This window comes from Squalius cephalus (assembly GCF_949319135.1).
Source record: "Squalius cephalus genome assembly, chromosome: 17".
Lineage (NCBI taxonomy): Eukaryota > Metazoa > Chordata > Actinopteri > Cypriniformes > Leuciscidae > Squalius > Squalius cephalus.
This window is the reverse complement of record NC_137138.1, coordinates 3,520,477-3,548,291: the sequence shown is the minus strand read 5'-3', so window position 1 is coordinate 3,548,291 and position 27,815 is coordinate 3,520,477. Positions and strand designations below refer to the sequence as shown.

The following is a 27,815-nucleotide window of genomic DNA, read 5'->3' as shown; positions in this document are numbered from 1 at the left end:
CCAGAGAGTGACTATATGGCACGTAAGTAAAGCACACGACCAGCAAGCCAGAGCTGTGTCCATTTTCTTTTGGTTTGATTGGTTTGCAGTGCCATGTTTGCCCTTTTTCTTTCATTTTGTTTTGTTCATTGACTGTAATAGAAACTCTACAGGATGATACTGTTGTAACACATGCAATAATAATTCTGCACGTCTCACATGACGTTGGCCGTGCTGAGCTGCTAATCTAGACCAGTTCATTTATTAATCCGGTCTGTATACTGTACTATTTTTTTATATTAATAATCATATTACCATATTATATCTTTTATTTTACTAGAAGATAATAATTCAATTCATTTATTGGTAAATCTTTTTTGTTTTTGTATTTTGGAAGCGTTAAAAAATAGTCATTTTTAAAAAGTCGTCTTTTAATGCATTTATTTATCAAAAACACCACTGTCTGACATGCTGATATGCTTTAACATCCCATATTAACTAACGATACGTAAGTAGTTAGCTATCGTAATTCATATCTGACTTCCACTCACTGTTTTAACGGAAGCATAAACCATTGCTTAACAACATCAGAGTTCATGTTAGATCTGTCTTGAATGATTTATTCGTTTATATATATGGAGGTTTCATTTTTACTTCCATAAACCTCCGGATGAGCTCTATAGTATTTTTTTTTAAATACCCTAAACACTTTAAAAGAGAAGTTTCAGATGCAGAAGTGTGTTTTTGCCACTAACCATCAGATCATTCATCTAAACCACCCGAGTGCAGCAACACTATTCCAAACCAGAAATCTTCAGGCCTTTGAATATGGTTTCTGCTGAATGCATATATTGTACATTTACATATTTGTATTCATTTCTCCTGACCAGTCACATGGTCACCAGTCGCAGCAGTATGAATCTGTGTGTGGTTTGACTAGCACACATATGTTTGGTTTCTGGTGTTGCAGTGCATGACTCTGAGCCATGAAATCACGTCTCGCTCCAGCCTGCCCATACGCTTCTTTAGGAAATGCTTTCTGCATGTCTAGTACGTGTGTGTGTGTGTGCGCTTGAGTGTGCGTGTGTGCGCTTGAGTGTGCGTGTGTGCGCTTGAGTGTGTGTGTGTAAATAATAATAATAAACAAATTACAAGCATAGATAAATACAATAGAGCAGTGGTTCTCAACTCCAGTCCTTGGGACCCGCTGCTCTGCACATTTTGTATGTCTCCCTTATTTAACACACCTGAATCAGATCATCAGCTCGTTAAGAGAGGCTCCATGAACTGAACTGAGTGTGTCAGATAAGAGAGACATACAAAATGTGCAGAGCAACGGGTCCCGAGGACAGGAGTTGAGAACCACTGCAATAGAGTAAAGACAGATGAAAGAAGCAGTGCTTTGTTTTTCAGGGAAATTAACTATTGCGGTAAATCAAATGTAAAATAATACTCTTAGGGCCCTTTCACACCTACCTTGTTTGGTCTGGATTTTCGGACTTTTCAGTTTGATCCGAATCAAAATTACAGGTGTGAAACCTCCCCCGGACCACTGTCCGGACCAAACAGACGAAATTTGGTCAGACGAAAAGAGGTAGTCTCAGTCCAGATCAAACTGAACAAAGGTTTGGTTCGTTTCTAGTGTGAAAGCATTTTCTGTATGGTTCGGACTTTCAGACCATTTACAGGAAGTTTCGCTGGTTTCCACGTAGCCTAAACAACTGAAGAAGAATATTTATGTGCAGATCTGTCAGTCCTGCCCACAGCGTTTCTTCCAACACACACACACACACACACACACACACACACACACACACACACACACACACACACACACACACACACACACACACACTTGTCCTACCTCCTGCCGGCGACTTTAAAATGTTCGCACAACGAGGACGTTCATTTGGCGAATCTGAACTAGCCTCGAGTATAGTTGGTGCTGCAGGGAGTAATGCCGTAATAATAAAAGTATAGTGGCAACGATATGCGTCTGTTCATTCATTCTTGTCAAAGTTACCCGCCGAATCGACAACACACTGACGTCAGACGCACGTCCGTTTACAAACTAATCAATGTCGAGATGCAGCCCATATAGATGATGACGCCAGGACGCGAGTACGTAATGTAAAGTTCTTTAGTGTGCTCGCATAATTGCAATGTGAAGCCTAACCAAATGAATACAATGTATCAAAACATGACCTTTGGTTCGGACCTTGGTGCGGACTTTCAGGTGTGAAAACGCCCTTAATTATATTAATCATATTTAATTTATGCATTTAAGACTATACAGTTTATCTTTGTTAAAGCTACAAAAGTGTTTCTCTTTTGTTGTTTGATTAACTTTGGTGACACAAACAGTTGCGGGTATATTGGGCTGCTGTCACTTTAAGACGAATGCACGTATCCAATTCCACGCATACGTTTTCTTTCTCCGTTTACAACTCATAACCGACTGCGTTTACGAGGACACTCGTCGAGACGGGCATTTTGACTTAATTTTCCGTGCACACGTCCGTGCAAGCACAAATAGATAAAAAAGGGAAGGGATCAGGTGTTCACGAGCTTCACGTGCTGTCTGCGTGGCTCTGTGTGCGCACACAAGTTACAGTCTTTTTGCACTTGATGTTTAAAGGGATAGTTCGGCCAAAAATGATATTAAACCCATGATTTACTCACCCTCAAGCCGTTCGAGATCCATATGTCAATCATTTTTCAGACGAACACATTTTCAGTTATTTTAGAAAATGTCTTAGATCTTTCTGTGGTTATAATGTCAAGTTATGGGGTCCACCTCCTTCAAGTCCCAAAAATGTGCATGCATCCTTCACAAAAGTAATCCATCCGGCTCCAGGGGGATAAACGAAGGCCTTCTGAGGGTAATACGTGCGGTTTTGTCGTAAAAATATACATATTTAAAACTTTATAAATGAAAATAACTGGCTTCCGGCAACGGTCGACGCGCGTTCACGGGAGATGGATGCCGGTGTATGACGTAGGACGCGAAATCGATGCTAAAACAAGACATCGTGCAGCCCTACTTGAGCGTGTGCGTGTGTGCGCTTGAGCTTAAGTGTGTGTGTGTGTGCTCTTGAGCTTGAGTGTGTGCGTGTGTGAGAGCTAGAGATTGCATTGTCAATGAATGTCCTCACAAAAATAGATGTACAAGAATGTGTGGTCTTCTGCTTGTATGCATTGGTTCTGGCTTGCCTCATTAGAGAGAGTGTGTGTGTGTGTGTGTGTGTGTGTGTGTGTGTGTGTGTGTGTGTGTGTGTGTGTGTGTGTGTGTGTGTGTGTGTGTGTGTGTGTGTGTGTGTGTGTGTGTGTGTGTGTGTGTGTGTGTGTGTGTGTGTGTGTGTGTGTGTGTGTGTGTGTGTGTGTGTGTGTGTGTGTGTGTGTGTGTGTGTGTGTGTGTGTGTGTGTGTGTGTGTGTGTGTGTGTGTGTGTGTGTGTGTGTGTATTTGTACTGGGCTTGTGCGCTGCTCACCAGCTCTACTGTTTCAGGACGCTCCACTCTCTGACTGTACGGACTCTATTGATGGCATTGACACTTCAGAGAGCTTTAGTCCTTCTAGGTCTATTCGAAAGGTACATCCTGCGATAATACTGTAACGTTTGATAACATCAAACCACACACAGTTTCAATACTCTCTTGCTTAACATTGAGGAAAAAGACAGGAACATTCAGGGCCTTTTGAGTCTGCACTGATGATTTCAAAACCAATGTCAGATGTGTATTGATATTAATTATGGCAGATTAATTTGACACAAACAAGGAAGTGAGGATCCAAAAGTACATCCGATATGTTATACCTTCAGGTCACATTTTCCCATTTGTTTACGAGTCTATATTTTTAATGTTTTCCCATGTAGTTTTTGTGGTCCACTTGATATTTGTGAAAAGATGTATTCTAAGTGTAAATCTAAAAACAAATGTGTACTTTTATCCCTCACAGCCTGGTTTTTGTTTGTGTTGCAGTAAATATGTTGCATCCTTTGATTAACGTCTTAACTGGGATTTGAGTTTCAATAATGATAAGACTGAATAACTTGGATTTGCGTTTCAACAATAAGACTGAATAACAAGGCTTTTATAATAAAAGGTGAATACCAATTTAAGTGGGATACTTGAGCTTTATCTTCTATCATTCTTTAGACTTTTTCATTACAAAAAAACAGCATCTAGTTCATCTTAAACTCTAATTGGAGACATTTATGAAGCCATTTGGATGTTGAGTGTCCCACTAGTATTCACTCTATTTAATATCATTTATGAGAAACTAAATTTGCTTGACCTAAATGCCTTTTTCATTTTTAGAAAGATGGGAGTGCTTAAACGGTGTTGTTTTGTCCTCTTTTGGCCCGCAGGGGGAGCTAGTGACCGCATCTAAAGCCATCATTGAGAAGGAGTACCAACCGCGGGTCGTCGTCAGTAAAACTGGACCAAACCCCTTCAACAAGTTCACAGACCAGGATCTGGAGGAGTATCGCAAGGAAGTGGAGCTCAAGCAGAAAGTCCCAGAAGGTAAGAACACTACAAATCGCAGATCAACACACATCTCTCCGCGCAGAAACTGATACGGATGCCAAGAACGTCCTGTAATGCTGCTGAAAGTCCTCCTGATAAGTGTCATTTTTATCTAGTTTCATGTTTTACACTAGCTTTTTGTCTCACAAAATGTTTTATGAGTATGTATGAGGACCCCCCCTGTACACTTGAACAGTGTGTGTGTGTGTATATATGTGCACACACACACATAACTGGTCAAAAGTTTTAGATCGGTAAGATTTTTATGTTTTTAAAAGAAGTCTCTTCTGCTCACCAAGGCTGCATTTATTTGATAAAAAAACAAAAACAAAACAGTATTATTGTGAAATATTATGACAATTTAAAATGACTGTTTTCTATTTTAATATATATTTTAAAATGTAATTTATTCCTAATTTATACTCAGATGAAAGCTGAATTTTCAGCATCATTACTCCAGTCTTCAGTGTCACATGATCCTTCAGAAATCATTCTAATATGATGATTTGATGCTCAAGAAACATTCATTATTATCAGTGTTGAAAACAGTTGTGTACAAATTTTTTTCTAAATTCTTTGATGAACAGAAAGTTCAAAAGAACAGCATTTATTTAAAATAGAATATTTTCTAACATTATAAATGTCTTTACTGTAACTTTTGATCAGTTTAACTCATCCTTGATGAATAAAAGTATTGATTTATTTTATTTATTTCCCCCCAAAATAAAATTTAAATTTTTACTGACCCCAAACTTTTGAAGGGTAGTGTTTAATGTTACAAAAGCTTTAGATTTCAGATAAATGCTGTTCTTTTGAACTTTCTATCATCATAGCATCATAAAATAAAAATGTAAAAAACTGTTTTCAACACTGATAATAATCATAAATGTTTCTTGATCATCAAATCCTCATATTAGACTGATTTCTGAAGGATCATGTGACACTGAAGACTGGAGTAATGATGCTGAAAATTCAGCTTTGATCACAGGAATAAATTACACTTTACTGTATATTCACATAGAAAACAGATGATTTACATTGGAATAATATTTCACAATATGACTGTTTTTGTTTGTATTTTTAATCAAGATACTTCTTTTAAAAACATTAAAAATCTTACCGATCTAAAACTTTTTACCAGTAGTGTATATAAAAACTGTTTTGACACCCTTTACAAATTCTTGCTCGTAAATGTGGTCCAGTGTGAAATAAATTGAAAGCATGAATTGATGTGCTCATGCTTTTTTAAAAATGTTTTAGACATGTATAAAGTGATGTTGTCTGAACAAACCACCTCTTCTGCTGACCAACTCAGGAGTGCAAAGTTTATGAGTTTAGATTATTGCAATCGCATTTTACCCTGCACATGAATCCTGCAGCCCAACAGCGCCACCGCAGGTCAGGAGAGAAACTGTTGTATTGCATTTAGCACAGGTTCATGAGTCGGGCTCAGACGTCCCACAGGAGGATCCGAGGGCCACCGCGGCCCCGCCACCCTCCATAATCCCCAGCCGCGGCACTGAATCTGGGGGCCCGTCGGGTCACGACACCCCGGCGGATCCTCCACGGTCCCCTCATAAGGAGTTTCACTCTGCGGTTCTGAAGGCTCTGGGCTGTGACCCGGAGCCGGAGCGGGACGGGACGCCTGCAGGTACCCCTGCATCTGCCTGAGGAGGGCCTCTCTTTCTGCGGTGTATTCTGACTTTGCTGGGCTCTTTCTTTCTTGCTGTCTCTTGCTGTCCCCTGGTTTCAAACCTTGGTGATCCGACATGCTTTGTTCTCGCCCCAGCCTGCGTCCCACAAACACCCTGCTCTGGATCTGTGAGTAAAGACCCTCGTCAGCTCTTCCACTCTCAGTCCCGGACTGAAAGTCTCCTGCGGGCTCCTCGCTGTCCTCTCACGTGGGATTCGCTCCTCTGCTTGTTGTGGTTTAATTGGATATTCTTGTACTAATAAACCTGACTGTGGCGTCTCTGAATCTGAGCTGAGATCTGACTAAATGTGGATGTGCTGATGGTGAAAATCCTCCTTATATCCTGTTTCTTGGTTCTCCAGCATTTTTTCAGTGGTTTTCCTTTTTACTTTATAATGCAGAAGGATTTTACTGTTATAATAGCATTTATGCATTTGGAAAGAATCAAATACTAAATAGTGTGTATCATTAATATACAGTTTATTAATATTTTGAATTAGTGTTTTTTTTAAATATATATATATATATATATATATAATATTATCTGTTGTCATTTTAAATTTAGGGTTTTTTTTTTCTATCCATTTTCATTTTAATTAAAGTTTTAGTACTTTTTTTGTATTAGTTTTTTAGTGTACTGTTTTAGTTTTTATTATTTTAAATTAGTGTTTATTTTTATATTATACATTTTCATTTTAGTTAAGATTTAGTACTTTTTTTGTGTTTGTCATTTTATTAGTTTTTTTTAAACCTCTATAGGTTTTATTCATCATTATATTTTAGTTTTAGAGTTATTTTAGTATATCAGCTTAAACTAAACAACGAGATGAAAACACTAACTGAAATAAAATGAGTTTTTTTTATAAATTTCATTTTATTTTAGTTAATGTTTATTTTATTTCAAGCAATGAAAAAATAAATGTCTTATGGTTCTAGTTTTAGTTAACGAGGATTGAGTCAGACATTATCAGACTTGCATGGAATCATCTGCTGATATATTTTGGCAGTTTTTATAATCTTTTGTCGACCAAAAGTGTGCGTTTTACCATATTTACATGTATATTATCCATCGATCAATGTGTAAAAAATGCACAGATTCCATGTTGGGTTTGGTATTATGTTTTTTGTAGCATGCCACTTACTTTTCTTGATATTTTTGCAGTGTTTTAATGTCAGATCTGTGATTTTTGTCTTCCTGATGAAGACTAGACTGTAACGATATGCTGTTTGTAGGTCAGACAGCAGAGGTTGAAGATGGTCAAGTTCCCAGCAGCACCTGCACCCCCCCGAGCTCACCTGTGCGTGTGGAGGAAGGTACGTTCATCCGCTCACACAGGCTCTCTCCGAGCATGAGCCTCTCCAGCTGGCGAATGTCTGTCTGTATGTTTGTTAATTAACATTTTTTAGGCATTTATTGCTGTTTGTAATAACAGACCAAAGGGCATCATTGAGGTATGGTTCATTTACCCCCCACAACTTAAAAAAAAAAAAGAAGAAAAACAAATCTTATGATTAAGGATAAATGACAAAATCATAAACAAAATCTTTATTTTAAATCCAATTATTTTTTTTTACACTCTTGGACTTTTCAGGTAGCAAAGCATTTTTTAAATCTTATGAACATATTTTTTATTTTATTTTACCCTTTATGGTCTTTATTACCATGGATTACACCCATCTTATCAGAATAGAGTAAGAGCTCTTATATTGAGATTACACATGCTTTATAGTGTTTATTTATAGGATGCACCAAATGTTCACCTTTTTGACATTGGCACCAATAGCCGATAATTAATTAATTAATGAACAATTTTACAATGCCAATATTATAAATCTAAACTGTATGCACTATTTAAAAACAAATAGAACTAAAAGTACAATAAAAACTGTTTAAATAAACATTAAAATAACTTTTCACATTTTACGCAAGCATGTTTTACTGACGAATAGCACTAGAGTTATTAATATTTTGAATTGGCTTTAGCTTTAGCCTATTTTTTGTCTTTTTGTTTTTTAAGTATTAGTATTCTTAAGAATCTCTTCTTAATCTTCTTAAAAAAGGCTTAATTTATTTTAATTTTATTTTCAGTTATAGTTAGTTTTAGTTTTAATAATTTTAGGTTTTCAACTTAAACTTATTTCAGTTTATTGCCAAGGCAACATTTCTAATTTTTAAACTAATATTTATATTTTATTTCAGTTTTATTTCAATTAAACAAATGTTTTAAATAGTTTTAGTTAACGATTATAACCCTGAATTGCACTCGTTCTCCTTATGATATAGTCACTATTAAATCATACATTTCTAGTAAATTCATAGTATTTTAGGGCCTGGATGTCAACATAAACATCCGATTCTTATAATCTCACAGTCACGAGCTGTAATGTAGCAGAACTGATATATTAACTCAGATCAGGTGCTGTATCTCAGGTGTAATCCGACATGAGAAATGTCTTGTAAATCACCCGTCTTAAATGTTCTCACTCACCCTTCATGCTCATTTCTCCGGGGTCTTTAAGAATGGCTCGGCAACCATTCTTTACTTCTGGTGGCCCGTGTGTCTCTTTACGGTTTCTGTTAATTTCTTTTTTAATTTAACCCGGTGGCTGTGATTTGATCTGCATAGACATTCTCTCTCTACTTGTGCTTTTTCTTCTTCGTGGCTGCGTCACAATCAGGAGATGGAAATGCAAAAGAGTACCTGTTACCATAGTAAGTACCTCACCTCCCCACGCTCGAGTTTGCTGCACGGCTTCACTGGATCTCACTCCTCCGCTGTCTAACTCATCTCCCTGTTCTCACTGTCCTCTCGTTTGTTGTGAGGGATGGTTTACACCGCTCCGCTCCAGCCAGTCGTACGTCAGATTACGGAAGTCAAATGGGTTGCGAATGGCATTTGAAATAAAGTGAAACTGCATTTGTAACGCATTTATCTTCTATAATGTGACCGATTTTTATCCATCAGGATTTGAGTGGATGGAAACCTGTTAGACATATTATACATTTCCTTGCTGACAAACTTATTAGTTTTAATGAAAGATTTTAAAGTGCCCCTATGCTATTCCTAATTTTGTTTTAAAGGTCTCCTACAATACATGCATCCATATTATAATAATAGTTTTCTCATAATATATATTGCACATCACCTAATTTCTCAAAGAGTCTGAAAACGATTCGTCCGTAGATTCAGTCTCTCTAAACCCCGCCTTTCTAAGAGCTGCTCTGCTCTGATTGGTCAGAAACCCAACGCCCATTAGCATATCTGAATTTCAGCTCTTAAACTACAGTGTTTGAGGGCGGGGCTAAGAGACGCTGTTCATCCAATCAAAACCATGGACTGGCATTGTGCAAATTTGTAACAGGAAGAGACATCGGAATAATTGACGACTCATTTCAACAGTTCAGAATCAATTTGTTCTTTTAGGAGACAATAACTTTATCTGCACTTGATCTTTAAAACTGTGAAAACCCTTTACAATCACAACAGCTTTATTACACAATATTCGAAAAAGCATAAAGGGGCACTTTAAATAAAAACAAGACTATGACGTTATTTATTATTATTATTATTATTATTATTATTATTATTATTATTATTGTAGATGTAATTTTAAAGGTAAAAACGCCTGATGGATGTAGTGATGTAAGGAAGCTGTCTGGAGTGCGGTGAGATCATACTATAGCAACAAATCTTTTCCTAGAAACTTCTACATTCCTTTCCTACAAACTTTCCTCTTTTAACCTTTATAACAATAGCAAAGTTCTTTAACATGCCAGTCCAGTATTGCTTTAGCAGAACAGGTAATGTATGAATATTACGCTTCTGGTGTGAATAATGTTTTAAATATCTCTGCTATTTCTGTTTATGACTGTCAGTTAAAGTGTGCAGATGGTTATAGATATCAGATAGTAGTGAGCGTTACATATATATGTGTGTCTTTATTACTGGTGTTTGTTTGAGAAATGTCTCTGGAAATATGAATGTCGCATTTATAAATGTATGTGTTATGTTAGTGCATTTGAGGATCTCAGACTGAGTCTGTTTCGCTGCATGAACTGGATCGAAAACCATCGTTCTGATGGAGACTAAAATACTGAATAATATATATATATATATATATATATATATATATATATATATATATATATATATATATATATATATATATATTAGGATTTGTTGAGTGACAGCAAATTATAGGATGAGATATGCAGGTTTTACTGTATTAAGAGATTAAATCTGCTTTTAATGGTCTTTAATAGTTTGCAGATAGGGATGTTAATGATTAATCGATGAATAATTCGTAGTAAATCAAAGTAGTGAATTAAAACAAAACAGAAATCAATATTATATATTAAATTGTTTAGTTTATCTACATAATTTACATAAATATTTATTATATTATATAAAACTAATATTATAATGGTGCATGAAACAAAAATTAATGTATGCATACTGTATAAATATATTGAAAATATGATTAAAATTGTAATACTCTCATTTATTGAGAATATATAAATAAATAAAAAATATATATATTATTTATTTTTATTTCAGCATATATGTAAAAGTTTAATCGCGATTAATCGCATCCAAAATAAAAGTTTGTGTTTACATAATATATGTGTGTATACTGTGTATAATTATTTTGTATATATAAATACACACACATGCATGTTGTATATATTTAAGAAAAATGTTGATTTTTGTATAATTTATATATAAAAAAATTATAATTATGTATAATATAAATTATATATAAATATATACAGTATATGTATGCAAATATTTCTGTGTATTTATATATACAAAATAATTATACACAGTACACACACATATATTATGCAAACACAAACTTTTATTTTGGATGCGATTAATCGTGATTAATCTTTTGACAGCCCTAATGTAAATATATCATGTACACTTGTTTTAAAGCATACATTATTACTATTTTGCTATTAACTGAGATCCCTATTTTGCAAACTAGACACAGTTTTTCAGGGTTCCCTCTGAGATTGGTTATTCTGTTTGCCCAGTACATCTAGTTTTTGTTAATTAGGTAATTGCTTCGGGAAGTGTTTCATGATGTAGCAGTTTAGTGATTAAAGCTAAAGATGAGTGTGTGTCTGGAGATCAGTGTGGTTTTGCAGGGATTCAAGTTTTATGGTCAGTTTCTCAGAAATGCTATTTTTACGCTTCATGAATGAGGAGCCGGAGTGTTGAGCGCTGAATTTCCCTCTGGACGGTGTCCATGCCGTGAGCTGACCGACAAACTCACTGTGATCTTTTCTCCTCGTCCTCCACAGAGGCACATCAGGAACAGACGTTTAAAGACGATAGTGACGCCGCCACTTTAAGACAGACCCTCCCCGATCTGACCCCCGATGAAGCCTCTGAAGTCGCCGCCCTCCCCGCAGAAGACCCCGCCCCTGAACTGACTGACTCCGCCCCTCAACCGGAGGGGGAGGAGCCTGTCGCAGGCGATGATGCGGCGGGTGACCATGGCAGCGATGAATCACCAAACAAATCCCCTTCAAAGAAGAAGAAAAAGTTTCGCACCCCGTCTTTCCTGAAGAAAAACAAAAAGAAGTCTGAAACCCAGTGAGGAAGCTTGGCAATACCTTTCTTTAAACCGATTTGTTTTTGTACTGTGTCTGTTCACAAATTAGTGCGTCGATCTTTTTATTACATTTTTATTCTTTTAGCAGTTCTGGCTGAGCGCTGAAGTGCACTTTACGGCAAAGTGCGGCTTGTTAAGCATGATCATCAGTCATCATCTCTGTTTTTATATAGAAAAAAACAAATGAATATGAATAACCACTATATAATGTATTGGAATGTATCAAATGTAACAGAGAAAAAATAAATTCAAGTTGAAGTTCCTCCTGGTGTTAAATTAAGATCTTTACTCCGCTGCATGTTTATAGTTTTTCAAATCATGTCTATAAACGTCTTAAAAACACGAATGACCTGGAGTGAAAATGCCTCATTTAATCAAGCAGTTTCACCCGACCAGGTGTACAACAAGAGTGTAAAACATGCTTGTGATAATATTCTGATCAGCTTAAATTTGTTTTTGGATGGAAATCGACTCGTTGAATGAATTTTTGTAATGGACATGCAGTGCGAAGCGTTGAGCGAATCTCACAAAACCCGTACGAACATGTTTCTGTCACACATTTCTCCCCAAAAATCAAATAAAACAAAAAAACATTTTTTTTGTCGATTGTGAAATTTTCATAACAAATAATCAAATTCCCCTTAATTATCATTTAATTCAAAATGACTGTGAAAAAAATATTTTTGGCCTGAAATAAAGGAGAATTGGAGTCAAAACGTGTGTAATTGCTATTAAAATTGTCATCATTTTTTGTTGTAATGTGAATGTTTTGTGAGATTCGCCCTACAAAGATGCGTTTCTGTGGCTTTACACGTCTGCGTCTGTAACTAAACACAAAATACCTTTCGTCCTCATGTGAAGGTTTGTTATAAAACTAGCTGTGACTTTCATCCTGCAGTAATATGAATGACACATGTTTGCTTTTGCTTTTAAATATATATATATATATTTTGTAGTTATTTTTAGCTGTAGTTTTTTTAGTTTCTACGAAGCCGCACATGACGTGGGGACAAGAATGTGTGTATCGTGGCCAAGAATGAACAATTAATTCCCATGACATACTAATACATCCACTTATTTTAAGTAAATCATGCTCACAATATAATTAGTTTCCTTGTTTTAGTAAAATCAAATTGCTTCCACAAGATATATATATATTTGTCCGCATGTCATGTTCGGGCCTCCGTAAGTTTCATTCAAAACACGTCAAGTAACTTGACACTGTTGTAACTTTGACACTATCACTTGTCCTGTGTAGAACATCATAGACGAATCATTATTAAAGTTTAACGAACAGCCACTGATGATTATGATGATGGTGATGATATATGTGCGTGTTCTGGATTGGTTTACAGATGTCTGGTGTGTTTTCACACACACACACACACACACACACACACACACTCCTGTGGTGTGTGTCTTTAGTAACACTGAAAGTTTTCACTCAACCATCCTGAATAACCACTGGCAAAGAAACGCGCTTCGAGATGGACGTCTAAATACTGAATCTCACAAAGAAACGTCCGATTCATATTTCAACCCAAATTTTAAAAAGAAAAGCAATATTTTGCGCATAGAAAATTATCCATTTTTTTAAGGACCCGTAAGATTTGATCCTGAAATCATGACCATAATGCAAAAAATATCCTCATCACTGTTATACAAAAATAAATATAAAAGTAGTGCAACATATACTTACGGAAAAAAATATAGTATACTTGTTTTGTTTAAAATGAGGCATTTTCATATTCGTTCTGTTGGTTTTGAGTTGAATTATGATTTGTACGTTTCTTTGCAGTTTTCCTGAGATTCGTCTGTTCTTGAATGAATGAACTGTGCAGTATCAACAATTATCTTATAACAAATTAAAATGTATAATAATAATGCAGAAAGGAGTGAAATACTAACAATGTTTAATTTTGATGGTGCAAAAACGTGTCTCGGCTTGTACAGATCTGCATTCTGGACTAATGTGAAGCAGAAGTGCCGTTTGTTTTACACACTAAAGTCTGAGTATCTTCTGACTAACAGCCACAACACGAGAGTTGCTGAAGGACCGCATGGCATTATGGGCTTTAGCTTGTGTTGTTTGTCCTTTGAGCTTTTCTGTTGATGTTCTTCTCAGCCGTATTATTGATAACATTACTAAGTTAGATGGTTTTATTTGAACTCTTCATTTCCAGTTTCTGTTGAATCTTTAAATGCTGTTGTTCTTCTTTTTTCAAAAGCAATTGTATGTAATACAATTTTAAAACCACAATACTTTTTTTTTTTTTTTCATGGTACTGTTTATTTTGCAACCATGAATAAAAATCCATCTTTAAAAACAGCTGTGATTTGAAGATTCATTTTTATGAATTGCAATACATTGCATATATATATATATATATATATACATACATACAGTATGTGGGACACCTCATACCAACAAATTCCTTGCATTTTTTGCGTAATTGGCCAATAAATTTAATTCAATTCAATATTTGACCTTACACAACTTTTAGTAGTTAACTGTTATTAATAATATAGATAATGATACTATTGAATTTGCGATGCATGTTCATGTGCAACAGCTGTTGTAATGCTTATTTTGAGAATGTTATTAATTATATAATCTATAGTAAATTCAAATTATTATGGAAGCTTGTTTCCATCACAGAATAAAATAAAATAAAAAGTGTTAATTAACGTCCTGTGGTGAAAATCAAGCTTTTAATGTTGTTTATATGTCTATAGTGTTTTAAAAATGCAACAAGTCAATCATTCAATCAATTCATTATTTTTTGGACCTCAAAAGGATAATTTTTATAAAATGTTCTTGAAAAAATTAGTTTGGTGAAAAACAAGCTTTTAATGTTGTTTATGTGTCTATGTGGTGTTTTTAATATGCTTTAAGACAAACCGTGTGTAAGTTCATAAGTCGACAGCATTGCTGAGTATTTCCTCCTTAAAACTGCAGTGAACCAAAGACAGTCTCAAAAACACGCTTTGAAATCGCTGGTGTTTCTGACATCACAAACTACCTTGTAACCAATCAGATCAACGTGTGATCGTCAACCAGTGGATCTCTGAGCTGAGTGAGTGAGTGGAGGTGGGGCTCATTTGCATATTCATAGAACCGCGTACACTAAATGAGGCAAGGGTGTCGCGTTACATTCAAGCTATTTAAAGGCATGAAGAAATTTTTTTCAAGGGAAAAAAAACATTTAAATGTGTCATTTTGGTGATCAAAGATGAGTTTTAAGGGATAACATTATTGACTACAGGGGGACTTTAACTTTTTATCTCACAATGAGTTTACATTTTGCAATTCTGACTTACTAAAAGAATAGGGTCTCCACCAACCGAGGACCCCTGAGAGGTGTAATACTGGAGAACCGCCAGCACTGCACATTATTGCCTTGTCCAAATACCCACAATTGCAGTAATTTGGTATAAAATCATAAAGTGTTGCACATTTTATTGGTGCAAAGATGAGTATGGTGTGTGTAGGCCTATTTTGTACAACATTTGCAACTGTTTTTATCACTTAATTAGAAGCACCACAATTTAAAATGTGTGTCTTCTGTTCGTTACGACTACTGAACAGACATGTAGAAGTTTAGTTTAAAATGCAAAGTATTGAAAATATAATAAATAAAAGCTGCATTTTTTGCAAGACTATAAGTGTGTCCCATCGAGTAATCAAAAGTTCTACACACACTTGCAGTCTTTACGCCTACTTGGGAAATACGTCATGCAAGTACACAAGTGGTCAAGTGCAAAGACCACAAGTGTGTGTATCTGGACAAGGCATTTGTATGTCTCCCTTATTTGACAGACACACCCACTTCAGGTCTTGCAGTCTCTCTCTACTAATGAGTTGAACCAGGTGTGTTAGATGAGAGAGTATACAAATTGTGCAGTTTGTAAACCCTTGGCCTATCCTAACTTTAACTTTAAAGATTGACTTTGAGTTTCATTTCTAAGTAACAATGAAAAATGGCGTTTATATCTTTGTCTGAGGGGGATTTATCTTGTCCGGTGTGCTGTGACATTTTTGTAAATCCTGTTCTTCTGTCGTGTAGCCACAGTGTTTGTTCAAGCTGTATTCAGAGGGTTTGGGAAAATAAAACACTTAAAGAATGTCCGGTTTGCCGAACAACATCTTCAAATGATCGTCCTCTGGTAAATTTGGCTTTAAAGAACCTGTGTGAGAGTTTTCAACAGGAGAGAAGACCGAGATCTTCATCTGAAGGTGAAACGGTCTGCAGTGTTCACAAAGAGAAGCTCAAACTCTTCTGTCTGGATGATCAACAGCCCGTGTGTTTGGTGTGTCGAGACTCCAGAAAACACGCCAACCACAGATTCTGTCCTGTAGATGAAGTTGCCGCGAAAAATAAGGTCAGACAAATGATGTTTAAAACATTTGATTAAATCAAATCTCAATATTGAAAGACATTTTCACAATGACAAAACGATACTGGTGTGGGTTTATTCACACAGAAACAATACAGATGTTTTTTTATGTTTTTTTTTTTTTAATGTTAAATTATGAAACCAAAAGAGGAATTTAGAAACTCAAAGTGTGTGTGTAGTTTACACTGTATCTGTGAAGTATAATTCTAAGTACACCTCACTCAGAATAAATAAATGCGTCTGATATTAAGATATTTCCTGTCACCATTAAAAGTAGCCTATGTAGGCTAGCCTACTTTATTTTGTGTGTGTGAAAAACGCAGAGATGGCAAAAGTACTCCCTTCTCGTACTCAAGTAGAAGTACAGATATGTGTTAAAAAATACACTGGTAGAAGTACTGATTTAACTTATTTACTCAAGTAAAGGTAACAAAGTACAGGCTTGGAAATTTACTTTGGAAAGTGTAAAAGTAGCCTTGCGAATTAACCTTTTTTTTTTTTTATGCAAAGCTACCTGGACCACAGAAATGTTACTAGAATGCAAGCTGAGAAAACTAAAGCCGAGTTCAGACTGCGCGATTTTCAAAGTAGTCGGGTCACTGTTCTTTTCACACTGCGTGACTATCTGAGGTAACATTCAGTTGCTGGTGTGTTCACACTGCACGATGCATCGGCGACAGGAGGTTTCACACTGCATGACTTTCAGGAGGAAGAATCTCCGACAACTTCTGTCTGGTCCGCAAACTACATTTCGCAACCAAACACACGCGAAAAGTGATAAGGAAATAGCGCAAAATCCCGCGTGCGTAAGACCGCAGTTCTCGCGCGAGACTGAAATTGTTATTAAAAATGATAGCCTGCAAGAAGCTTGCGATCCAAATTGTCTGTGCACTGATTTGCAGCGAAAAAGAAAAACATTATGCATGAGGAAATGGCTGGGAAGACGAGGGGAGCAAGGACTGTGTGTTCTGCAAAGAGAGTTGGGGGTAAATAAATAATTTTGCAATGTGCTGCTGGTCAAGCAAATGTTTGTGCTTTGTTTCTGTTTGATATAATTGTAAATATATCTATTAAAATACTGATATTGTGGCCTATAACTCCCCGCTGCTCTGTATCTTGCTCTCTCATTGGCTGTCGGTCATCGCCGATGTAGTTTTATGCCGGGCGTACACCAAAGGATTTTCACAGTCCCAGACTAAAGACCGGCATTTTTTAGGAATCTTACTGGAGTCTCGGCGTGCTCCCGTCGTCTCGATCGTTAAATGTGAGGTGATAATCTGCAGTCGGCGACCCGATTTATGCCCGTCTTTCTCTAGTCTTTCATATCAAACATGTTTGATATTATCGCAAGTCTTAGCGTAGTCATAGTGACGTAAAACAATCAACAACCAATAAATTCGCTACCTTTGCTGTGAGTATTGTCCATTCTCTGTATTCTATACTAGATATGTATCTTTTCTTGTATTATGTACCCTCGAATATTCACTGTGAAACACTTGTTCATAATTTCAACAGAGCATTTAAAATTATACCCTTTCAAGATATTTAGGCCTAGTTCAAACTATTGTTCTCATCATATAATGATATAGATTCATAACCCCCATATGCAGTCATGTGAAAAAGTTAGGTCATACCATTAAATAGTCAACTCTTTATTAAGAAATCTTCACATAACAATGTCTAATTTGATTTTTTTTTCATTCCTGGAAAAGAAAGCGATTTATTGTAATTAAACAATATAAATTACATATTTTTACTCATCAAACTAAAAATATGCATAAAAATGCCTATTTTAATGGAGGAAAAAAATAGGACCCCTAATAACTAGTGATGTTGTTGAAATTACTTCAGTGAGGTAAAATTGTGGAATGATGTCAAAGTCCTTTGGTATCTTTTTAAATCCTTTTCCACACTCATAAGCAGTGTGGGGGAAATATATGGGGGTTATGTACCCTCAAATTTATTATTTGTCCTAATTTATTCCTCCTCAAAAATTGCATTCTTTTAAAATTACATTTCACAGAGAGTCTTAAAAAGGCCTTCCTTATTTTTAAATAGTTTAGTTAAATCACTGGGTCCTTCAGTATTGTTCAAATTGTTATTACATGTCCATATGTTGAAAAATAGACAGGCTTTCGTGGTGTCCTATTTTTTTCACATGACTGTATGGTTGCCTTTATATAATTTAATAATAATGATCATTTATTATTAATATTATATTATTATTATTTTAATTATTTTTTAATGATGATAATCACATAATTTGGACAGTGACTCCCACCCCCTGCAGAACACCATCACTGCACTGAGCAGCTCCTTTAGCGATATACTCCTTCACCCCAAATGTGTGAAGGAGAGATCTTATCTGATATACCACCACTGTAGGCCTACCTTCAGAAATATTTTGGATCATGCAACATAATGTGATACATTATGATATCTAACTTTAGCTGCTTCTCCTCCATTTTTGTTAAATCACTGCTGAGCATGATAGGAGGAATTTGGTGGGAATAAAAAGCTAATATAATCTAGTTGTAGTCTTGTAAATAGTGTCACTACAAGATTCAATGTTTGTAAAATCTTTAGTCTGAGACTAAAAACTGTGAACCCCAAGTCTTTAGATGTGAGCTGATAATCTTATAAAGTCTTTTCTAAATCTTTTCAAAGTCTTTAGGTGTACAGAAAGCATTAGTCAGAACACTTTCACACAGCAGGATTTTGAATCGCCGACAAGTCCAGATATTGAGCATGCCAAATATCTCACGGGCGTCGGCGATTCTCTCAGATTTCGTCTTTGCTCATTCACACTGCGTGATTGTCACTCGCGTGAAAGAGCACCGATTTGCCTGTGATTTCGGGCATTTGTCGGCGATTTCTCAACCTGTCGGCGAGCCAAAATCGGGGCTAAAATCGTGCAGTCTGAACTCGGCATAAGTGGATATGGACAAAAGGTTCTTTATATGCCATTGCCTACATTTTAAATGGATGTCTGCCAATAGGCCTAAAACATCACATAGCCTAACGTTATATGATTATTGTGACAGAGACTCATCCAGGTTAATGAGATTCTGACTGAGCAAGATATGAATTCAATTCTGAATTCAATTGTGATTCTGTGAGAATTCACAGACCCAGTTTCTCTTTTTTTAATCTTCCCCTTAACATTTAAATCTACATTTAGGCTATGTAGCCTAATGATTTTTCCGTGAATGAATGCCGTCGAGTAGTCGTTTTGTAGTGATGGGTCAAGTGTGCAACGTATATTCCCATTAATTTGACCGTTCGGAAAGACTGGTTTGCGAACAGTCCCAAACGATTCCCTTCCGTTCCCTTTGCTAGTTACTTTTGCTATGTCCGGCAAGCGACGCCGCTCTCACGCCACGCCATGTTCTCACACACTTAAACGCACATCGCGGAGCAGAGAGGACACTGACAAGGTGCTGAGAGACAAGACAGACCAGGCTATTTTTTTATATTAAGTCTCACCTTTCAAATTTGTTTTTTTTGTTTTTGTTTTTTTTGTTTTTTTTTAAAGAAATGTAAACAATATCGTTTTGTGGCTCTTTAATGTGTCGTGACAGATCGCTGTAGAGCCTCATTAAAGCTGCTTGTCAACCGATCATCTCTTCCTTCTAGTTAATTAGCATCAAATAAACATGAATGAACATAAGAGGGAATGATGTTTTTACGCAAAAAGACGTCGTTTAAATCCTCCAATGCTAATCTACTAACTCTCCTGACTGCTTTGTCGGACAAAATGGCGGATTATGATTGGTAAGATCGCCTGTCAATCAAACTACCTGCGAAGGGTTGATGATGCAAAAATAATAACGACTCTACTGAAATTATTTTAAACTAAAGTAACGAGCCAATTTTTTAAAAATGTAAGGCGTAGAAAGTAGCCTACCGATATCCATGTTAAAATGTATGGAGTAAAAGTAAAAAGTCGGCACATAAATAAAGTAAAAATATCTGAAAAATCTACTTGAGTAGGCCTACAGTAACAAAGTATTTGTACTTCGTTACTTCCCATCTCTGAAAGAACGAATACTTTTAAATGTGTAGCAGAAGAGTAAACTCAAGCTTTGGTGTTTCTGGCATCACAAACTACCTTAACCAATCAGATCAATGTGTGATCGTCAACGAGTTGATCTCTGAGCTGAGTGAGTGAGTGGAGGCAGGGCTCATTTGCATATTCATAGAACTGCGAATACTAAATGAGGCAAGGGTGTCGAGTTACATTCAAGCTAAAAAAAAGTTATTTAATTTTGGTGGTCAAAGGAGAGTTTTAAGTGTTAAAATAAAAGGCAAAAACCTGGAAATTTAACAATGGACACTTTGTTTTCTACTTTCAGGAGATTCTCAAACCTTTTCTGAGACGCTTACTGGATGATCTGGGAACATCTGTGAATCGTGAACAGAATCTGTTTGAAACTGATGAAGATATCAAGGTTTGAAATAAACAATGTGATTAATGTAGTTCTGGAAGTGTAGATCTAGTTTGGCCAATATTGTTGTGTCTCTAATTTCAGTTTCACGCTCAATGCATAGAGACTCTGATTAAAAAAGAGTTTGAAAAACTTCACCAGCTTTTACATGATGAAGAAGCGGTCAGAATTACAGCGCTGAGAGAGGAAGCGGAGAAGAGGAGTCAGATGATTAAGAAGAAGATTGAAGAGACGAGCAAACAGATTTCATCTCTCACAATCACAATCAGAGACATCGAGGAGCAGATGAAGGCTGAAGATGCTTCATTCCTGCAGGTGTCAATTAATCTTCATTATTCTCCAATGATATGAATGTCAATTTCAGAGATTAAAATCAAATTCAGTTTTGCTGAATAATGTACATTTCTTAATTTTTCTTTACAGAACTTTGAGGCCACATTGCAAAGGTTTGTGTGTTTTTGTCTCTGTGCTTCTGAACTCAAATCATCTCACTCTTAGAAGAAGAGGTTCTATATGGAATCTTAAAGGGTTCTGTCAGATGCTTCTTATATAGAACCTTGTAGAGGTTCCCATCATTCTATGGATTTTATGGGTTTAGTTTGAATTAACCCATTAATTTGTTCAAGTAATTACATTTTATGAATTTAACAGCTTGTAAACTTTATTACTAAAAATCGACAAGCAATTAAACATGAAAGTAAAAAGACATTTCTCCTTTGAAACTTTTTGGCATAAAGGGTTCTTAAGATTTAGTCAAGAACCCTAGAGTTCTATATAGAACCACACTGAACCATCAGCATCTCTGACTCTTGAATGTTGTTTCAGAGCCCAATATATTCCACATCCAGACCCCAGTCCAAGTGTGCCGATCACTTTCACAGGTCTCCTGACCAACATGAAGCTCAATGTCGTACAGAAGATGCAGGACAATGTTGGTAAGAGTAAGACCGAACGCAGCAGTGATTTCTGTGGTTATTTGTTTTAAAGTGTGTGTGTATGAATGTGTATCTGTTCTCTCTCTTCAGCTTCAGACTTCAACGTGATTCCAATATTTGGATGCTATCTGTCCAAAAAAGGGCCACTGCAATAAGTAAAATAAATGAAATCCCTATCCAAGAAACCCCGGGGGATCAAGTTTGAATTGGAGATGGATTGAATATAAATAAATGAATAATAAAAAAAAGAGCAAGGGTGAAGACATGGAAGAAAAAGCTAAAATAATAAAGTTTGACACAGAGAAACAAAGTTTTAGACTTTCTATTATGTTTAAGCATTTGAAGCTCTGACACATTAGAACAAACTCTCATAGAAATGTATTAAAAGAGGGCATATATTTTTTCCATTTACAAGTATGGATATGGTATTTACCCTTCAATAAAAACAAAATTTACAACATCAGAGAAAGGTGAATTTAAATTACCCTTAAAATAGAGGACATTTTGTTGGGTTAAAGGAGGAATTGTCTCCATTTTTACTGACGACTAGCTAGATAGAGATAGAGATAGAGATAGAGATAGAGATAGAGATAGAGATAGAGATAGAGATAGAGATAGAGATAGAGATAGAGATAGAGATAGAGATAGAGATAGAGATAGAGATAGAGATAGAGATAGAGAATCAAATCAACTTTTTGAAGTAACTTCACAGTAAAAGATTAGGTGATTTTAAGTGTTTCAGGAAAGAACAAAAGCCGCAAGGATCCACCTCGAAATGAAATCATTTCTGTATAAAGTCACTAACTGGGAAAATCTTAAACATAATTTAGTAACGAGTGTCTTTGACCTTTGGAGCAACTGGGTATAACAGGTAAAAGCGTTATCCCTTACTGAGGTTTCAACATCTCCCAGAAAATAACACTGATAATCACCAGTGATAATACATTTAAGTTCTTAGTAAGTGTAATAAACTTATTTACAGTCTAAATAAGAGGTATATGAGAAACTACAGGTCTAGATAAAGGATCAGAAAAACTGCTTTGGATTATTCTAAAAATCCAGTGCCATTTAAAAAAAGATGGTTCTTTGAAGGTTCTCTACATGTAGTAACAGTTTTATTTAGAACTGTATCGTCCTGAAGAACCCTTAATGTGGTTCTATAGAGTTTAGGGTTCTTTATTTCCACCTTTTCAAATCTATCACAGTCACTTCATTACTGATATTCTGGAGCTCAGCTATACAACTACTGACTGTCAATACTCTCAACAGGTAAATGATTTATTTCTTAATGTCTATAAATTATAACTTTAAATATTGTAACTGGTTTCGTACCAATCATGTCTTTTTCTCTTTTTAGTTTAACAGAACATGTAAGTGTGAGCAGCTCTGTTCAGTTAAGAATCATCTTTTCTCCACAAAGTAACAGAAATATTGAATTTATGATCCATATTGTTTTTTTATTATTATTACTTTATGCGTAAACATACCCAGTCACAAAAACATTAAAGCTATCCCATGACTTTATATCACTTTTTCCTTTTAACACATTTAAAGGGCTCACATACTGTTAATTTTTTGCTAGTTCTGGCTTTCATAAACATAATTGTTTTTACATAATCAAATGTACAGACAAACTTTAACTCTGAACTCAATTGTGTATTTCAGATGCTGTCACATATCATAACTTCATCATCTGCAGAGAGGAACTGCCACTCAAATAATGATGGACGTAAAGACACAGAGGATTGTGAAGATATTTCACTGGAACTTGGTCTTCACTACATCTATATCATGTTAAATGTCAATTATTAATGTTTTAAGCTAACAACTCTCGTTAGAGCACTAATTTTTGCAATTTGCCATGTTAATACATTTAAAAAAGTGCCTAATTGACACCGTACTTTTTTTCATTTTTTATTTTTTTTATGTAAAACCCAAATGGAAGCAACAAGATTTTTTTATTATATTAATACTAACATTAATAACATGAAGTAATAATAATGAAAATAAACTATTATTAAAAAAGTTATTTATAACACTATTTAGGTCCTATATAACGTTTTCAAAGCATGGTTCTTTATGGAACCTTATAAAAGGGTTCTGCTATTGTTACGAGCTAAAGAACCCTAATTCTGTACTGTCGTGTTTAGAACCCTGGTTACTGGTCGGAACCGTGGTTCTATGAATGGTGGAAGACCGCCAGAGATGGTCAATACATGGTGGAAGGAGTCGCGTCCCGCGCATCACATAGAGAATCTCGTATCAATTCAGTCACACGTGACTTTGACCGATGACGCGGTCCGAATACGTCACGGTCGGTCTCTTAGTCATTCTCAATCCGAGTGACCAGAGACTCTGGCGGTCTTCCACTATTCATAGAACCACGGTTACGACCAGTAACCAGCGTTCCCTTTCAGTCGCTCACGTTCGACGTAACGTCGACGTGACGACGTAATTGGGATCACCTCAGGGAGCCCTATCAACTTCGAGTGTCTACAGAACGAGCCAATGAACGTTGGCGTGCGTGAATCGCGTCACGCGCCCCCGCCCCGCAGCGCGGGTATAAACAGGAAGCGGGCGCACGCACACATTGTCTTTCACTTCGGAGCCGAGTTTCTATGAGACTTTTGTCTATCAGAATCAGCCTTTGAAGACTTCAAAAAGAGGATCATCTCTCTGTTCCTGTGTTGGTGTGACGGCGCGATCAGCGGTGGCCGCGAGCATTGCAGCTCTCAACTGCTGTTTTCACAGCACTGTGTTTGTGTTTGTGTGTGTGTGTGTCGGTTCGGTGGGCGTTTCCCCTGTGTGTGCATTCACACTGCGGCTACCCCTGGGTGCCTCAACACAAAAGAGAGTTTTCTAAATCCTTTTTTATTTTTACTAAAAGAGCAACACAAGCGTGACCCTGCGTCTTTTTCAAGATGTCATTCCGCTTGTGCGTTTCTGGATGCCGTCGTTCCCTGGCGCCAGCAGATGGCCACAGCAGTTGCCTCTCGTGTTTGGGCATTCAACACGCTGAGGCAGCTTTTGTGGATAGTTCATGTTCCCATTGCGGGAATATGACTATCGCAGCGCTGAGATCGAGACTCGCTTACCTCAAGGGAGGTGCAGTCCCCTCGCCTATGCCCCGATCTAGTGTCTATTCTGCCTCGCAGAATAGACCTACTTCGGTGCATGACCAGGGTGATCTGAGGATTACCGTGAGGGCTTCCCCGTCGAGTCATCCTCCGCGGGCCCCTCACGCCTCACAAGCGCTGTCGCCATTGGGGCTCCTTAGTGAACGTCTTGGTCCTTCTCCGGAACGGCCAACCGTTTCCTTTGGGGCTCCGGCTGACGATCAGATGTCGATCGCAGCATCGGAGGGGGAGCTGTCCTCTGGAAATGACGACTCGGCTGCGTTGCCCCCCTCGGGGTGTGTAGCGTTGTCCGAGCCAGATCCAGAATGGACTGCTATGCTTTCCCGGGCTGCCGAGAAGGTCGGGCTTGCGTGGAATCCTCCACCACGTCCCGAACCTTCTCGGTTGGACGATTGGTTTCTCGGGGCGGGCCGTGCTGGTTCTCAGTGCGCCGCCCCGGTACCTTTCTTTCCGGAAGTGCATGAGGAGCTCTCTAGGACGTGGAAGGCACCGTATAGTGCCCGAAGCCGTTCTAGTGGCTCCTCACCCCTCGCCACCCTCGACGGCGGGGCAGCTAAGGGGTATGTGGATATCCCCCCAGTGGAGCGGGCCGTCGCGATGCAGTTGTGTCCGGCGTCCGCTTCCTCTTGGCGGGGTAATCCACGCCTCCCGTCCAAGGCCTGTAAGTTTTCGTCCGGCTTAACGGCGAAGGCTTATAAGGCCTGTGGACAGGCTGCTTCCGCCCTCCATGCCATGGCGCTTTTGCAGGTCCACCAGGCCCAGGCGCTCATGGACATGAACGAGGGTGGTTCTGACCCAGAGCTCCTCCGGGAGCTCCGTGTGGCAACCGACCTCGCCCTCCGGGCGACGAAGGAAACCGCACGTTCGGTTGGTCAGGCGATGTCCACTCTGGTGGTCCAGGAACGCCACCTTTGGCTCAACCTGGCGGATATGAGGGACACCGATAAATATCGGTTCCTGGATGCCCCTCTTTCCCAGGTTGGGTTGTTCGGCGACGCGGTCGAGAGCTTTGCCCAACAGTTCTCGGCCGCACAGAAGCAGACGGAGGCCATCCGGCACATCCTGCCCTGGCGGACCCCTGCTGCTCCCACCCGTCCGCCGGCCGCAGACCCTCCGTCTACTCGTCGCCGTGGTCGGCCTTCTGCGGCGTCCTCCGCTCCCGCCAAGCCCCAGCAGCAGCAGCCATCATCCAGGCCTCAGCGTGGAGCAAGCTGCAGGAAGCCGACCCCGCCCGTCCAGGCCGCTGCCAAACCAGGAGGCAAGCGACGGTGCAAACGACCCTGAGACGGGCGGCCCGGAGGTGGATCAAGTTGCTCTTCAGGAGATGGCGAAGGCGCCACTCCTTCCCCCGGTGGAGGGCCGGGCGGAGAATCTTTTGTTTCCTTTTCTTTTTGTTCCACCACTGACCCACGGGTCAGTGGTACCCACATTTTCAAAAAAAGAGCAATTTCTGAAACCTCTGGGCCCCAAGAGGGCGCGCTTGGCAGTCGACGACGCCGCCATGCCTTGTCACTCCCGAGCCCCTCTTTCATCGCCAGCGAGCAGCAGTGGCTGTGTTCCGGACGTGCTGTCGCCTCCACACACTCACTCTGCCCTTCGACGGAAGCAGGTATGTGCTGCACCACACACTCAGACCCCACTTCGGGCCGCTGTGCCGTCCGAGTCGGGTCCCTGCATTCCGCCGCGCTGCCCCACCCCGGGTACGTCTGTGGTGCCGTTAGTCCCGCTTGCTCGGTCTCTGGGAGCCTGGTTAACGCTTCCCAGCCCGTCTCGCTGGCTCATCCGTACCATCAGACTCGGCTATGCGATTCAGTTCGCCCGGCGCCCCCCTGCTTTCAAGGGCATCCTGTTCACCCGTGTTCTGGCGGACAATGCCCCCGTGCTCAGGGCGGAGATCGCAGTCCTACTGGCGAAGGACGCGATCGAGCCGGTCCTTCCAGCCGATATGAAGACCGGCTTCTACAGCCCGTACTTCATTGTACCCAAGAAAGGTGGTGGGTTACGACCAATCTTGGACCTGCGCGTCCTGAACCGGTCCCTTCACAGGCTACCGTTCAAGATGCTTACGCAGAAACGCATTTTCAAATGCATCCGTCCCCAAGATTGGTTTGCAGCGATCGACCTGAAGGACGCGTACTTTCATGTCTCGATTCTCCCTCGACACAGACCGTTTCTCCGCTTTGCGTTCGAGGGACGGGCATATCAGTACAAGGTCTTACCCTTCGGGCTGGCCCTGTCGCCCCGCGTCTTCACGAAAGTCGCGGAGGCGGCCATTGCTCCCATGTGCGAGCGTGGTGTTCGCATCCTCAACTACCTCGACGACTGGCTGATTCTGGCCCAGTCGAGAGAGCAGTTGTGCGAACACAGGGACATGGTGCTCAGTCACCTCAGCCACCTAGGGCTTCGGGTCAACTGGGAAAAGAGCAAACTCACCCCCGGGCAGAGGATCTCTTTTTCTTGGTATGGAGTTGGACTCGATCAACATGACGGCGCGCCTCACCGAGGCCCGTGTCCAGTCAGTGTTGAACTGCGTGAGCACGCTCAGACGCAGAACAGCGGCACCACTGAAACTGTTTCAGAGGCTCCTGGGGCATATGGCATCTGCAGCCGCGGTTACGCCGCTCGGATTGCTTCATATGAGGCCGCTCCAACACTGGCTCCACGATCGAGTCCCGAGATGGGCGTGGCAGAGCGGCTCGTGCCGGGTCCAAGTGACTCCGCACTGTCGCCAAACTCTCAGCTTGTGGTCGGACCCTTCGTTCCTGCGGGCAGGTGTTCCCCTGGAACAAGTGTCCAGGCACTCTGTGGTCTCCACGGATGCCTCTACCACCGGCTGGGGGGCCACGTACAACGGGCATGCAGCTTCAGGTCTGTGGACGGGGCCTCAACTGCATTGGCACATCAACTGCCTCGAGTTGTTAGCAGTACGTCTTGCACTGAGCCGTTTCAAAACGCTGCTACTAGGCAAGCACGTACTGGTCCGTACGGACAGCACTGCGACCGTTGCGTACATCAACCGCCAAGGTGGTCTACGCTCATTGCCAGTTGTTCTATTCTCTGACCGAGGGGACC

The 27,815-nt window shown here is 39.1% G+C and overlaps 2 protein-coding genes across 12 annotated transcripts in view; both read left to right on the top strand.

The window, feature by feature from the left end:
* add1 (adducin 1 (alpha)) overlaps positions 1–13,928 on the top strand; it is a 45,011-nt gene extending 31,083 nt beyond the window's left edge. For 2 of the 10 annotated variants that reach the window (XM_079847559.1, XM_079847560.1), the window contains exons 13-16: positions 4,351–4,507; positions 5,940–6,161; positions 7,437–7,517; positions 11,512–13,928. In XM_079847559.1, the coding sequence (XP_079703685.1) occupies positions 4,351–4,507; positions 5,940–6,161; positions 7,437–7,517; positions 11,512–11,810 (759 nt within the window). In that variant the 3' untranslated portion in view covers positions 11,811–13,928. Of the gene's footprint in view, positions 1–4; positions 23–3,486; positions 3,571–4,350; positions 4,508–5,939; positions 6,162–7,436; positions 7,518–8,882; positions 8,917–11,511 lie in introns of all 10 variants that reach the window. The other 8 variants (XM_079847557.1, XM_079847565.1, XM_079847563.1 and 5 more) reach the window with 6 other exon arrangements.
* Positions 13,929–20,871: 6,943 nt separating this feature from the next.
* Positions 20,872–21,825, top strand: LOC307145068 (uncharacterized protein). 2 transcript variants are annotated; one of them, XM_079847899.1, is made up of 4 exons: positions 20,872–20,986; positions 21,095–21,117; positions 21,497–21,602; positions 21,697–21,825. In XM_079847899.1, exons 1-4 carry the CDS (start codon positions 20,879–20,881, stop codon positions 21,712–21,714), a joined length of 255 nt encoding a protein of 84 aa, XP_079704025.1. In that variant the 5' UTR covers positions 20,872–20,878; the 3' UTR covers positions 21,715–21,825. The 2 variants fall into 2 exon arrangements, with proteins under 2 accessions (XP_079704025.1, XP_079704024.1); XM_079847898.1 differs by having other exon boundaries at positions 21,497–21,606.
* The last annotated feature ends 5,990 nt before the right edge of the window (positions 21,826–27,815 follow it).

Coding starts and splice junctions, on each gene's coding strand:
- LOC307145068 (XM_079847898.1), top strand. CDS start 20,879: ATGATTAAGAAGAAGATTGAAGAGACGAGCAAACAGATTTCATCTCTC. Junction 20,987..21,094: donor AAGATGCTTCATTCCTGCAG/GTGTCAATTAAT, acceptor TTTTCTTTACAG/AACTTTGAGGCCACATTGCA. Junction 21,607..21,696: donor GAAGATGCAGGACAATGTTG/GTAAGAGTAAGA, acceptor CTCTCTCTTCAG/CTTCAGACTTCAACGTGATT.